The following is a 14,471-nucleotide window of genomic DNA, read 5'->3' as shown; positions in this document are numbered from 1 at the left end:
GATCAAAATGGTCCTAGAGGGAGATCTAGTTCTTGGGAGGTACATGAAGTTCGAAATACGGCAAGATATGTCTGAATCCCTACTGCGTTTCATTTAGTCAGGAAGCGGAGGGCCGTAATGGTTATTTAGGGACTGGTTATACTGACAACTATCGGAACTGATATAACTCCAGTAGACAATCCATGCTCATTCTGCGGCAATTATGCTAATGATATCCTTATGGACCTCATAGGTATCCCATTTGAGCACCGGCTAAGGACTGATTCTATGCTTCCCAGATATTCATGGTTTAGATTGTCAGTCAGTCCCGGTTTCTAAGAGGTGCATCTGAACATAACAACGGTCCTAAGTGAGCATTTGAGGGATGCTGTAGCGATTGCTGTAACGAGTTTCAAAAGAAACCTGAAGAAACTGATTGGCAAGAGCTTTGGGGAAAGGACTCAAAGGCTGAGCATGCTCACAATGGTGTCGACTAATATCTCGCAGCAAAAAGCCCAAACCACAGCAAGCATTGATCATTTGGCCAGACATCGGTCCAAGTTGTCATTGTTCTAGTGCTACTTATTTCAAAGAGCACTATCGATTGAAATATCAAAGAAGCAAGGTCATGGTAGCAAGGGAAGGCATCCTCACGGACCAAAACTTTCAAAATCAAATCGAACCAAATGCTAGGGACTGACTGGATGAAGATTGATATCCGAGCCACGTTTGGCGCCACTCACAACTACACGCTGAAAGCAGAACAGAAGGCGCCAGGTATGATTGCTCCGCACTGCTGCAGCATAACTGCATAAGCACATTAGAACCGGAACGTTGAGGTTAATGAGGTAGATCATAGCATCAATTCGGATGTTGAACCGTGAAGATCGAAACCAGCATGCCAGCCGCAGTGGGAATCTTTTCATCTTGAAATAGAAGCCGGTCGATCCCATACCGATCCAATTGGGGGAGCCTTGCCTCGGATTCGTCAGCGGTACACCGTACTGTCCACTGTTAGGTAGGAGAGAACAACCGTCGACTTCAACAGTTAACGAATCCCGGAAATGCACCCGGAGAGACCCTGGACATTACGTATACCTCTATGCAAAAACAATACCCAATTCTCGCGGCTTGCGGAATATTGGCTGACGTTGACGTTGCCCGTGGTTTGTTGCACAGCAATAGCCGTGGCGCCAATAACTGCTGTCCCTAGGCCCAAGCTCCGGTCTATTCAGCTAGCCCGCCCACAGGGCTGTGAAGCAGAAACACAAATAGATCAAAAGTGACCGCCCTTAGTTAGGCGTATTTGGCATTCTTTAGTTTTCTGGCACGAATACGGAAGACGACGAGAGACGCGAGCGCCGGAAAGCAAAGAGGAAGGGCGATTATTCCGTTTGGACAGCCGCCGAAACTATAAAACGAAAGCTGCTGTCGGCCTTGAATATAAAGCACAATCAGGCCGCTATACATCCGAATTTCCAAAGCATGGAAGCTCAACAGGCTCAGAAAGTTAGAATTCGAATCAAGTTCCATCGACGCTGGGATCACCACGAGAACCGGACGCGTTGTTGAGGGAATCTAGATGTCGCCGCACTAGCGTCAGAACTCTCAACTCACTGAACTTGGAGCTCTGAAGCGAACACAAAGCCCGCAAATCCTGGTTCACCAGCTGAATGCTAGCGGAGCATCGCTGGACCGGTCGGGTTAGTGCTGGACATTTATGCCGGCCAAGCGGCGATATGTCCAGCGATCCGAAGTTCCAGAAGTTTAGCGGGAGTTGAAACATGCAGTTCGTGGATTTTGTCCAAACTCGGTTCAAGCTTGTACCATGACTGATGACACAGCAGCGAAAAGCATGATGACGTGATGTCGTTGGGTTGAGTGGACTTTTCAGCATGCTTTCGATGGAACTATTAATTGCCTCCTCGTCGCTCTTCTCTCGTGATGTGTGTCGATTCTACACGTGGTTCGACTTCACAATCGTTGACTGCTTGCGCTATGTTGCTAAGATGCACTAATCCTTATCTCTGAATTATTTAGCTGGTTTGCGTTTCTGCCAATTAAGGTGAGTCTCCGCTACGTTTCGAATATTACGCTGGGAATTCGGTTCTGCTAGCTGCAGATTCGGGTGCGCTGGGATTGCTGGCGGTCGATCCGTACGTCCAGCCACCGGAGGTGTACCACCGTCCACCATTATAATATATCTCCGTCAGCACCGTTTGTCCGTTCTTTCAAACCCTCTGCTTTAATTGACGATTGTTTCACGATTTGCGGTATAATTGACTAACGGTTTTTACTTCAGGCGTCTGAATTTATAACATTCGTTCATCCCAAACCCAGGAGAGCAAAAGATTATTTCCTTGACAGCGAGCGCGGTGGTCGTCCACGGAGATTGGGACATCGTTGGTTGAAGATGGCATTCTTGAAAAACACTCTATTTCTGTCTCTCGCTCTTGCAGGATGCGCATCATCGCAGACTCAACCCGAACCGACCAACCCAGAACTCCAACCGGGTGGCAGTAGCATCCAACCTCTATTGGAGTCTCTCCTCGGCAAAACCCTCCACATCATCCTCCACGACCACCTAGAATCCAAGTTCCAAGACGGCATCTTCGAAACCGACACCAACGCAATCGAAGCCATCCACAACACCGACCCACCCCTCGCCTCCCGCCTCCTCTCAGCCGCCCACCTCGACCTCCTCCGCCGCCAAACCCCCAACTCCACCACCCCCCCGGAAGAAACCACCCCTTCCGACACTTCTTCCCCACCTCAGGAGACGACTCCCCCATCGGCCACCAGCACCGCGCACATCGAATCCTCCCTCTCCCCTCCCTCATCCACCGACACTCCACCCACCAACCCTCCCGTCAACGACCCCTCCATCGACCTCCCTACCCCCTCCTCCGCCAATAACCCCTCCAGCACCGGCCCATCCCCACCCATCTCCACCATCACCGACCCCTCCATTGATCAGGGCACCACTACCGCCCCGCCATCGCGACTCACCACGACCACCCGCCCCGGTAGTTCATTAGGGGCTAGCGTGGTGAGTAGCGTCGTGTTGAGCACTAGCACGATGCCGGACGGGCGCGTGGAGGTGGTGACGAGCTATACGGTGGTGGGGGGGGAGGCGATGAGGCCGACGGGGACGGGGGCCGTGGGGGGGCGGGAGGGGGATCCACAGTTGCAGGGGGGTGGGGGGAGGATAGGGGTGATGTGGGTGATGGTGGGGTTGGCCGGTGCGGTGGGGATGGCAGTGGGGATGTGAGATTAGGGAGGGGAGGATATAAACTATATGTACTATGGAATAATTGGCGACGGATAATTGGCGACAGGATCATGATTACGAAGGGATAGGCGCTCGTCATGGCTGGAAGGAAAAAATTGGAAGGTAAAAATTGGAAGAACTTCAAGCGCAGGGAGTATGGGAATTGTATTTGTGAAGGCTACCCTACGGAGCGAGTCTACACGCGCTTCAAAACTATCAGCATGCTCAAAAGGAGCTTGCCAATCGTGATGCGCTTAATCAGCCCCATTGCTACAAGCCAAGCCAAGCCAAGCCAAGCCATCCACTCTTGAACAACCATTCAATCCGTCCAAGCACCAACTTCACATCCCCTCAATTAGCCACCCGTGACATTTCTCAACCTCCCGTCCCCGTAATCAGCATCCTGCCCTCCTCCCAACGCAAAACGTCACCACCCGCACCTCTCTACCAATTCCACTCCTTTTTCCACCCCTCCGGCGGCACATACACCGTCCTCGGCAATACATAATCCTCCCTCATCTCCCGTTCCCTCCGCACCTCATCTGGCTCTATCCCTTCCTCCCCCTCCGCCTCCTCCCTCACCATCTCCTGCACCGGCGACAGCGGCGAGGTCGGATAGCACGACTGGCGGATGCACGGCTTGGTTGCGGGTAGCGCGGCAATGTCGAACGCCGCGGGGGAGGTGTTGGGCGTGGTGGAGATGGTGGAGGCGGTGGCAGACGAGGAGGCGGTGGTGGGGGTCAGGGGGATGGAGTCGGTGGGGGAGGAAAGAGGGGAGGAGAGGGCGGGTTTCGGGTGGCTGGTGAAGATCTTCAGGGGGTTGCCGCGGAGTTTGAAGGCTTTGGTGGCGGATTTGAAGATGCGGGAGGGTTTGGGTTTGGGAGAAGGGATGGCGGGGAGGGGTTTGTTGAGGTTGAGGGCGGGTTTGGCGGGGATTTGGGTGGTTGCGGCTTTCGTCTCGATGGGGTCGATTTCCATTGGGTCGGCCGCGATGGGGTCTTCTTGAGTGCGTTGAGGTGTTGCACCATTGGCTCCGTTTCGTCGACGTTGGGGTGAGAGTTGGGATGTCGTAGCGCTGCGTCGAGGAGCTGTCGGCTCTGCAGCGTCTTTGTTGACCACAGTGTGCTTGCTATCATTCGATGCATTGGCCGTTCGAAGATCCGGTGCCGTAGCACTTCGCGGAGTTCCAGTCGCTTCAGTGTTGACGCCAGCGGATTTCGGAGTGTTGACGGTATTCAGGGGATAGCGTTGCTCAGCTTCGTGCCCGTACATCCTCCGAATCCACAACTCCTCATCCAACGCGACCCTGATCTCTCCCAGCGTGCGATCCTCATCCCTCTCACTTTCCGCATACCGATCAAGCTTGTGTTTCCGATACAGCATATCGAACGTAATCGACGACGGCTGGCGATTGACATCTATGAGACCCGACGCGACGCCCAGATCGCGCTTATTGCGATGCTTGACCGCCTCATTGAGTGTGAATACGAAATCCGATTCGTTGTTGTAGAACCACATCATCCAGCAGAACTCGAGCAGGTCGTAGACGTGGCACGGCTCGTTGGGTGAGGACCCCATCTTGCCGAAGGAATGGACGATCTCGTCCCACTTGATGAACCCGGAGTTCATCCGCACGCGCACGTCTTCGTAGAGGTCTTGCATGATGGTGATGGCGCAGTACCAAGTGTCTTCGAACTCGTGGAGGTCGGCGAGGCGGAGGTCGGCGGGGTATGGACTTGTAGCGGGGATGCTGGCGCGGAGTTTGTTCATCCATGCTTCCGTGCGCGCGGTGCGGCGAGTGGGGTCTTTCTGGATCGCCCACGCGGGGATGGCGGGTTGATCGAGGTTGACGCGGTTGATGAACCAGGCGAGGTCATCGCTGCGGTCTCCACACTGTTTACAAATCAGCGAAAGGTGATGGGATGAGATGGACTGGATAGACTGACCTTGTTAGCATAGAAGGGGGTGCGCTGAACGTGATTGTACAGATCAACTGCAAAACGAAAGATGAACGTCGTCGTCAACGCCGGATCTCGCAATATCCCAGAGCAGTTGACATCCTTGCGTTTACAGAGGACAGGGAAGTTCGCGATGATATCGGGGGTGAAGAGCTTATGCCAGGGGGTGATAGCGAGATAGGCACAGTACGCCTGGAACTCTCGAGTTCCCTTCTTGACCCTCTTTCGCGGCCTCTTCTGCGTCTCGGTGGAGCAGACTGCCATGTCTCAAAAGGGCAGATCCATATACCTTGAAGCACGGGGTCGATTGGATGCTGAAACCAGTGTTGGCAACCGGGGGCTAGTGCATGCAATGGAAATATGCGACGTTAAACTTGTCCTAGAGGAGATATGCGTTAGAATGCCTCGGACTATGATGAGACTTAGACAACAAGGTGGAACTGTGCCATTGACTAACCGAAAGAGAAGCTGATATCAGAGAAACGGATGATATAACACTAGACGCAGTCTAGGTAACACGCTCCGAAGCGCTGTCTGAACACAGAAGGAAGATTATGTAGTTGATAATGGAACCTGCCTTCAACCACAGATCGAAGTGAAAGGGGGGGTTTAAAAATGCGCCCAATTGATCGTGGAAGTCAGAAGTGAACCAATTGAGTGGGTGACATCGCAGAGGAACGAGGAGAAAGATATTTGGAAGTAATGAGTGAGAAGGAAGTTTGAAAGTTTTTATTAGAGTGTGTTTGAGTTGTGCGATGATAAGAGAGAAGTGAAGAGTAGAAGTTTAGCAAGACTGAGCAGACGAACGGTTTCCGGGCAGAGGCTGTCTCTGCTTGAGCTGATTGATATTCACCTGAAGTGAGACCACCACGGTTTTCGAGGCCACATTTTCATTCGTAAGATACACTACATCTCCAAGCACGTTATGATGAGGGGCTTGTCATCTGCAAGTGGCCGTCAATTCGTTCAACTGATAAGGTATTCTGAAAAACGAAGATAACATCAGATATACTACTTACTACCAGCGCTGAAATTGAATGAACTCCACTACAGGTCCAAACCTATGGTATACAAGAACCAAAAAGTCAAGCAATTCGTGCGGTCAACTTTCTTAATCCGACTCTTCAGACGAACTCTCAATGTTCGCTTCACTACTCATGTAGGCAGGGTCGACTTCGATGATATGATGCTCCGAAGGCAGATCCATACTGTCAGATAGGATCAGGTGTCGAATCTTCCAGGTACCTTTGTTTATTTTGTTGACATTATCGTTGTCCAGTCCCCGACAGTCGTACAGTGATAGGAGCTGCTACTTGTTATCCCAGGCTTCTATACATAAATAGCCATGGTGCTCAGCAGCGGATATTTACTCACCTTAAGACGCGTCAGGTGGATGATCGGCTCTAGATCATCGTCGTGGACAATCCCGCAGTTGGCCAAACCCAGCCCTTCCAGCGCATATGCACCATTCCAATCATTAGCAAGAAACTCGACGAGCTTTCCGCTAATATTGGGACAATTCTTAAGCCACAGCTCTTTCAAACAGCCACAACCTTTCAGAATCCCTTGAAGGGTATCTAAACCTATGATCGAACCATCAATCATCAGCCCTTCAAGCTTGTGCCAAGACCCCGGGAAGGTGTCCCATAAGCCTCCCTTTTCGGGGGGAAGTCGTCGTTGGACATCCCGGTCACCAGCTCGCAGTCCTCCTCGCAGTTTGAAAGGATTCTCAACCCTCAGTCGCAGTCGTTTCAGTCCTCGTGCGGAACCGAGCGCCTTCGCAATCGGCGGAGTCAGCATCCATATCGTGAGATCGAGATCACGCAGCGAATACGCATATCTCGATAGGACGGCGCTGATGAGAGCATTGTGGAAAGCCAGCAGACTATACGAGTTGAGCGTCGCAGCGTCGGGAATCACGATCGAAGCAATCCGCGTGTCGTCCTGCACGTCTTCGAGATGGGAGGGAGAATACAGGTCCAGTGTGCTCACGCCGGAGAGCCTGGAGAGTATACCGGAGAGTCGAGTGGGAAAGATTCCAAGGGAGAGCCTGTGCATCGCACAGCTGGCCAACTGGTGCGAGATTTTGCTTGCCTGGCCGAAAGAAAGGAGCGAACGAAGGGGTAAGTAGGCGAGGATGTCGAGGAGCACCTCCGGCGGTAGTGAAGTCAGGAGTGTCATCTCGACAACGAGCTAGCCCAGTTTATGGGTGCCTTGTGGTTTAACAGTTAGGATTTCTGCAAACTTATGCTGTGACACGACGGAGTGCGAGAGGTCAGTCGTCCAAGGAATGTGGAGGGTGGAGATGCGAGGACACCGGAAGAAAAGGAGAAGAGGGACCAACGCAGGACACCGTACGACTTCATCTCAAGTTTCACTAAATCATGAGCGGACGACGATGTTCTTATGACCACGCACAGTCGATCCGCCCCGCCGTGATTTACCACCATGCATCCACCCGAGTAGTGATGCATACCGCCATCTCGATCAGTGATCCCAACACCACGATCGCAGACGGTATGCCGAATTCAATAGTGAGCAAGATTGCCAACCTCATTGGCTTCGTTCCATTTCAAACGAATTCCCCCCATCGACATATATTTTCCTTGAGGATCTCCGATACGTGCGATCTGGTGAAGGGGGTGACGTACAGTGAGCACCCCCAGCGGCTCGGCATGACAGCATGCCACATGGCCTCAAATCGAACCGGTGTGGGCGGATGTCTACATGAAATATAACGGGCCAAAGCCCGTTGAACACGAGCACAATACGGATGGCACCTTTGTGCGACGATGGATTTAATGGGGGGAGATGTCGGTGGTCGGCTGAGAGGCGGCTGATGGATGAGATTGATTTGGTGCGGAAAGGAGGTGCAGCCCTAGGACAGGGATTGTGGCGTTCATCAGGTATGGAAGGCACCGAAATCCCGCCAGATTGGTTGCCGCGCAAGGAAGGAGCGATTCCGTGAAGGAGATGTGGCTGAAACCTTGCCTTGTCGCCTGATCGCCCGGTCATGGGAACCACACTTCATGCCTTCCATTGATTATTCCGCATTTTGATATCAAATCCCGATTGCAGAACATTCAAGCAAATTCATCAGCCGGCAATACCGTTGTCAATCCTCCCACATTTTCCCATGGACTATATTCTCTCCGTTCTCATTGGCCTCTTTCTCCATCCCAATAGCGAATCACCACCCGTCACTATCCATTCGTCCACATGCCGCGTTCTAGACCCTTAAGGTCCACGTTGACCGACTCATAGCCATTTACGACTTACGAGGCATCGACCCCTGCAGCTCCTCGTCAACTCGTCTATCCAAGGATCGACGCGGCTAGATGTGACAGTGCACTTCGTCTCGGTTACCATTGTAGCATCGTGATCGTCCCGAAGCACAGCATCGCTAGCTCCAGGTATCAAGTACCAATTACAGCCAGGACAGTAAAGGATGGATAAATCCCGCATCAGTAGGTTTGCATCATGCATACAGCTCGCAAGTGAGCTGATCGTCCATAGATGCCAATTGCTGCAGTAGATCACATACCAAATAGAGCTGCTTACTTAACCAGGGAAGCGGGCTCTGGTCTCTGAACTGAGTGAACCCCTTCCCTCATTGTTCATTCGGTCTCTCAGTGGCGCTGAGCCTCAGGGTCATCTTCAAATGCACCCGAAATCCAGTCCCAGATCTACGGTATATAAGTCACGTATTTCAATCCCTCCATGCGCGGCCCGCGGGGATATCAGTGACCAACGACAATTCTCAGATGAGGGCGGGATGGGGGTGCTTTGAGAACATGTATGTGGGCGGGTGGCTCAAGCGAGCAAATGACTGATTTCAGTGCGTTAGATTGCTATATATACCTATGCCAAGATATACTCTGTTGATACTAATAGACCTGGACCATGTTCATGCAGAAAAATAGTTCCTTTGGGTTACCGCCGATGCAGATGAGTCTACCACGTCGTGTAGTACAGTCAGTTTGCTTTTGCACCCGACGCTTTCGCTGCCGCCCACAACGACATAAATAGGACTTTGAGCGGGATTCCAGGACAATGTAGACCACCAACCGTGCGATACCCAGCCACTCCCTTCTACCCCTAAAGAAACGACAGTAACATCGTACTCTGCGGATATGCGTTACGCCACCACCCTATTACGTCTCCGCCGATGCTGCAAAACTCAACGCCCGCTTGAAAACGAAATGAGCCACCGTCCCACCATCTCTCCCACCATCTCTTCATCAGCTTCCGTGGCTCACGTAATTAACCCCTGGATTTCCATCCCGTATCACCGCATCTAATACATATCCCCATGCCCCGCCCCAAACCCCGAATACCCCACCCCCTCCCCTTCCATCCCCTCAACCCCCTCCTCAATCTCCGCAAACGGCAGATTATGCCCCTGCTGCTGCGGCACATGTTGTTGTTGTTGTTGTTGTTGTTGTTGTTGTTGTTGTTGTTGTTGTTGTTGTTGTTGTTGTTGTTGTTGTTGTTGTTGTTGTTGCTGCTGCTGCTGATGGTGATGCATTGACATCATTCCGCCCGTACCCCCGGGCTGCCGCATCATCATCCCCGGCACGTTGGCGGTGCTGGCGAACGGACTGGCGTCGTGGCTGGTGGAGCTGGAGCGGGAGGTCGTGTAGGAGGCCATTTCGGCGGGGGTGGAGATGGCAGAGGGGTGGTGCGGGAGGGGGGTGTAGGAATGGGGGAGGGGAGGGTTGGCGTGGGGTTGATTGGCACGGGGTTGATTGACCTGCGGTTGGTTGACTTGCGGTTGGTTGACTTGTAGTTTGCCGAGGAGGGAGTGGTGGCGCGGTTGAGCGGCGCGGAGGGAGGTGATGAGCGAAACCATGTAGGAGAGGTAGGTACGGCCGGAGTTGGTGTCGAGGCCGTAGGCGGTACTCTGTTGTTGGGCGGGGGAGGCGAAGGCGAGGATGTCGGTGAGGGTGCAGGCAATGTCGAAGAGCTTTTCCACCTGGACCTTGGGTTAGCGGTGTCCAATGCTACGGAATGAATTTGACCAACCAGCCCGATTCCATGCGTCTCGATCGCATGTCTGGAGAACTCCGTGGTCGCTTCGGTCAACTCCCGGGAGATCTCGATCGGATAACGGAATTGGAGGGTGCTGTCCGAGGCGACGGAGGAGACGAAGCCGTGGCTCACGGCCAACTGCCAGACCATGGTCCGCAACCATAGCTGCGACACGCGCAGGTCCACCGCCTGGATCTCCGTGGTGTCGAGGTAGCTCGGGAGGGCCTCCGACAGCTGCAGTTGGAGCTGATGTAGCCACGCGGGGACGGCGCCGGTCTGCGTTCGGTTCCAGAGGCCGAAGAACGTCTCGTTGAAGGGCTTGAAGAGGTTGATGAGGTGGATGAAACCGGCCATATCGTGCAGTTCGGAGGGGTCGTCGTTCACTGATGGGACGGGGATCGTGGCGTGGAGAGTGATCGGCCGGTGGTGTTTTAGTGCAAATGCCCTTCGCCATATTAGTCTGGGGTCGACAATCCAGTACGGTGGTACTGTACCTCTCCGTCACAAACAGCAACCAGAACAGTTTCCTTCGTTTCGCCGATTCTCCTGGATTGTTAACGTTGTACGTCTCTCCACTGTGTAAGCCCATGATGTAGGCAAGCGTGGTCGCGAGACGAAGATACACCCACGCCGTGTTCTGCCTGTCTAAACAGTGGTAGCACCCGAAAATTAAGTACGCCACCACGATCCTCTGAATGGCCACGTTTTCCATATCCTCATGCAACTTGTTCGCCCGCACCGCCTCTTCGAGCAGCAGATTGCCCAGCTGGAAAGGAGTGACCAGCGCCAGATCCGGACGGAGTCCCAGCCCCGGCGGCAGGGCAATTCCCGGCTGCAACGCCATGTACGCACATAGCGCCGTGACGGTACTGTATGCCTCCACGGAGGTATCGAGGAGCAACACCACCTCTTGGAGTTGCTGGCGATCGAGGACTGGGTGAGTGGAATAGAGATTTGCGAAGAAGTACTCCGCGCAGAAGTTGACCAGCTCCGGCGTCAACAATCCCGATCGTCCTAGGTGGGGAGAATGGGATCGTGACCGGATGGACGACTGATCGTAGACGGATCCTGAAGGGGCATATGGCGATTGCTTCTGCGTCTCTCGCAGCTCAGAAAGCACTTTGGATCGACTGCCCTTAGGGCCCTTCTTCTGAGGGATGGCATTGTATGTACAGGCGAGCCCGGCGGAGACGCAGTTCTTGCACGGATTGGTTCCTTCGCCAATACATTTGACTTTACGTCGATGACAGCTATTTGCGATAAAGGGGTGAGTATCTTCATCCTGTTGAGAAGAGAATGTAGACTTGTGGAGAAGTGTCGTACCTATCACAAGCGCGTTTGACAACGGAGGGGCCAGATGAAGTGGTAGAGGGCGGCACAGGGGGGCCCGACATCACTTCCAAATAGTCTGATCAGACGCTCGGCGAAATAGCACCGAGCCCTCGAGAGCAACAGAGTAGGGTCGGACAGACATAAAACACATGGTGAAGTATCACCGGGTCACCATGGGCCAAAATGAATGTGAGCGCCCCGTTAAACTGAGGTTCCGATCATCGACCTGCTGCTGTGGTAAAGCAGACTTACGCCAGCAGCAGGTCATGCACATGGGAGACCTGGAGAGGGAAATCGACACAGTTCGATATCCGGCGAGGTCGGGGATGGATGGTCATTGTGCGGTTGGGAGACGAAGAGGGCCAAACCGCCGTAGTCCGAACGCAGGCACATCCAACGTTCCCCGTCCTGGACGGTGTGGGATAGGTCCCAAACTCAGGTCTAGCTGCCCTTCTTGGGGAGGAGCTGGTTCCCCGTCGAGCTGGGGATGGATGGGTGAGGCCAATCAGCCTGCATAGGAGACCTCCGAGTGTGAATCTTCACGATGCAGTTCTCGTTTGGGGATGCCTTCTTTGGAAATAATAGGCTTTGGGCATATTTAAGACTCAGGGTTTCGAGTAAAGAGATGTCACTGTTCTGGTAGACGACACTAGGGAACAAGGGATGGTGACAAAATAGGAGATGATTGTATGTGTCCCTAGCTTCGGTATGGTACCGACCGGCCTTGGGGTGTCCTCCGCCGAGTCTTGACAGCTGCTCAAGAATGCGGTCCAAATTAGAGTAATAATACGGGGCTAGTCGACCACGATAGCTGCCGTCAGTACGTAGCTCTCGGTCCTCGAAATGAAAGAGATAGAAGAATGGCTCGATAAGCTCGATAATTGGATCGCTCGCTCCCACACCCTCACCCAACTTGGACCTTCGCTTTCCAGCAACAGCTTGAACATCGAAAAAGAAGTGACGAGACCGGTGGCGTCCCTCCTCCACCGCATCCACCTAGCGACATTATTGTCGATTGAGTGGATACCCGCGAACACATGTAAATGATAAACAGTCCACTGACCCTCTCGTGATGCAGATTGGCGGTTGAGATCCACGACGGCGCCAGTCGAGCCATGCAAGGGCCAGCATTGCCCCAAGCCCGGTCCCAACTCCCGAGTGGTCAAGAATCACGAAACCAGGCGATCGACCTGCCAGCTCTGAGCCACTGGGCGTTGCGAAATATCAAATGGGATGGCCGATGAGAGTCATGATGGATGCGTGCGTGCGCTCGACCGTCGATGAACCTGAGGGGTGGCTCGCAGGTTTGGCGAGGGTGATTGGCACCCAGGCGAGGCGGAACGATCGATCGCCGTCGTGGATGATCCGCATGGCTGCGCCGCCAATCACGATGGTGGATTGCGGTGTTGCGCTTCTCCACACCACCCGTCGCCGAACCCGGAGCCGTGGGCGTTGGTGGTTTGGCGTGATTTCTGGTACGGCGGGGGGGGCATTCCGGATTGCCTTTTCCCTGGATATCGGGGAGGGTCAGTCGGGGGAACCAATGCTAATTGGTTGATTAGCAGGGAGTTCGAGGGGAGGAAACGGGATCAATAGTTGACCTTGCGAAGGCGAAGGTGCACTTTGGTGATCTCAGTTCGTCGATGGGCGAATAATGGCGGTTGGGATCTAATGGTTCTGTCATCTTTGGGAGGTGGTGGTGGCGGTGGTGAGAAAGATGACAGAGCAGCGGCGTGAAACACGTGAAGCAAGATTGGCCACCAACTCCGTGCATGACTGCAGACACATTGAGCATGATTCACGGCTATTTGCATCTCCATGCAGTCTGCATCTCGATAGATGTCTCTGTGTGTCAATATGCATCCATAGACTGGTCCAGATTGCAGAACCGCCCCCCTGATGGTTGCACCCATCTGCGGCATTCTCAACCAGGAGGGGGAAACCGCAAGACGTTAATGCTGGCTGAAATGCATTGAATCATGAAGGTAGTGGAGTCTCGAATGAAGGGACCAATGGAGGGCGATGAAGTAACGATACAAGAATGGAATTACCAAATCTAGATGGACGCAGTCGCCATCACGCAAAATGAGGTGGCTATTCAATAAACATTGGGTTGAGGTCCGATCGTCACTCGTCATATCAATTCGTACAAGCCACCCACCAAGCTGTTTGCACAATTCCATATCCTCGCCCCTATCACATCAACTAGCACGAAGCAGGGGCGCGCGTCTTACGATTCTCGCATCGTCAGTCGTACAAGATCTCAAGTCTCAACGCTCTGCAACATCAGGTTGCGGTGATCACCGCAAGCCCATCATCCATTCATACATATTTAACCCACCCAAGAACGCCGCCCATCGCGCATGCATGCATCCATCAACCACCCATAGTCGATGACATCCAGCCACCCATGCAACCCTTCCCCTTCCCACTCGCCCCTAACTAAACTCCACCCGACTCCCCCCACCCCTCACCAAACTCGCCTGCGCTCTCTGCGCCCGCCTCCGCCTCCGATTACTATCATACGCACTAACATCCGTCCCCGTATCATACGGCCCGCTCATCACCGTTCCATCCCCAGGACTCCCTCCCCCTCCCGCCGCTGGAATCCTCGGCGGCGGTGGCAGATCCATCGGAACCGTATTGTGGCCTCCTGGTGGCGGCCCTGGCGGCGGCGGCGGAAGTGGATACCCCCCGCTGTTCGACGGCTCCGCGAACGCGACCGACCCTCCTCCGCCGGAAAGCGGCGGTCTAGGCCCACCTGGGCGGGGCCCATCGCCCGCGCGGCGCCAGCGGTCGTCGCCGCTGGCGCTGCTGAGGGAACTGGTGCGGCGGCGGCGGTGGAGGCGGTCTTTGCGGCGGGAGTCGCGCTCGGCCGCGGCTTCGGCGTCGTCGAGGCG

At 53.9% G+C, this 14,471-nt stretch overlaps 6 protein-coding genes across 6 annotated transcripts in view; 1 reads left to right on the top strand and 5 right to left on the bottom strand.

Annotated features, from left to right (window-relative positions):
- The first annotated feature begins 2,134 nt into the window (after positions 1 to 2,134).
- On the top strand, positions 2,135 to 3,472 carry P152DRAFT_187871 (uncharacterized protein). The gene has a single exon (XM_033674236.1). The coding sequence runs from the start codon at positions 2,393 to 2,395 to the stop codon at positions 3,248 to 3,250; it is 858 nt and encodes a 285-aa protein (XP_033537154.1). The 5' UTR covers positions 2,135 to 2,392; the 3' UTR covers positions 3,251 to 3,472.
- Positions 3,425 to 5,245, bottom strand: P152DRAFT_187908 (uncharacterized protein). The gene has a single exon (XM_033674237.1). It carries the CDS (start codon positions 5,018 to 5,020, stop codon positions 3,695 to 3,697), a length of 1,326 nt encoding a protein of 441 aa, XP_033537153.1. The 5' UTR covers positions 5,021 to 5,245; the 3' UTR covers positions 3,425 to 3,694.
- Positions 5,246 to 5,865: 620 nt separating this feature from the next.
- P152DRAFT_455234 (uncharacterized protein) lies at positions 5,866 to 7,596 on the bottom strand. The gene is made up of 3 exons (XM_033678751.1): positions 7,553 to 7,596; positions 6,583 to 7,421; positions 5,866 to 6,514 (listed from the first exon to the last, which is right to left on the bottom strand). Exons 2-3 carry the CDS (start codon positions 7,387 to 7,389, stop codon positions 6,320 to 6,322), a joined length of 1,002 nt encoding a protein of 333 aa, XP_033537152.1. The 5' UTR covers positions 7,390 to 7,421; positions 7,553 to 7,596; the 3' UTR covers positions 5,866 to 6,319.
- Positions 7,597 to 10,003: 2,407 nt separating this feature from the next.
- P152DRAFT_371606 (uncharacterized protein) lies at positions 10,004 to 11,597 on the bottom strand (the record flags this gene model as incomplete). Its single annotated transcript, XM_033675522.1, has 4 exons — positions 10,004 to 10,183; positions 10,234 to 10,684; positions 10,734 to 11,489; positions 11,563 to 11,597. Coding segments are annotated over 4 exons (1,422 nt in total), but the record flags the coding sequence as incomplete, so codon positions are not given.
- A 1,078-nt stretch (positions 11,598 to 12,675) lies between these two features.
- P152DRAFT_187741 (uncharacterized protein) lies at positions 12,676 to 13,728 on the bottom strand. Its single transcript, XM_033674235.1, has 2 exons — positions 13,173 to 13,728; positions 12,676 to 13,117 (listed from the first exon to the last, which is right to left on the bottom strand). The coding sequence occupies exons 1-2, from the start codon at positions 13,491 to 13,493 to the stop codon at positions 12,734 to 12,736; spliced, it is 705 nt and encodes a 234-aa protein (XP_033537150.1). The 5' UTR covers positions 13,494 to 13,728; the 3' UTR covers positions 12,676 to 12,733.
- A 281-nt stretch (positions 13,729 to 14,009) lies between these two features.
- P152DRAFT_464355 (uncharacterized protein) overlaps positions 14,010 to 14,471 on the bottom strand; it is a gene marked incomplete at both ends in the record, with an annotated part of 2,477 nt that continues 2,015 nt past the window's right edge. The window contains one exon of the mRNA XM_033680560.1: positions 14,010 to 14,452. Within this exon, the coding sequence (XP_033537149.1) occupies positions 14,010 to 14,452 (443 nt within the window). The remainder of the gene's footprint in view (positions 14,453 to 14,471) is intronic.

The sequence above is a fragment of the Eremomyces bilateralis genome, assembly GCF_010015585.1.
Source record: "Eremomyces bilateralis CBS 781.70 unplaced genomic scaffold P152scaffold_3, whole genome shotgun sequence".
NCBI lineage: Eukaryota > Fungi > Ascomycota > Dothideomycetes > Eremomycetales > Eremomycetaceae > Eremomyces > Eremomyces bilateralis.
The sequence above is the reverse complement of the archived record's forward strand: the minus strand, read 5'-3'. Positions and strand labels throughout refer to the sequence as shown.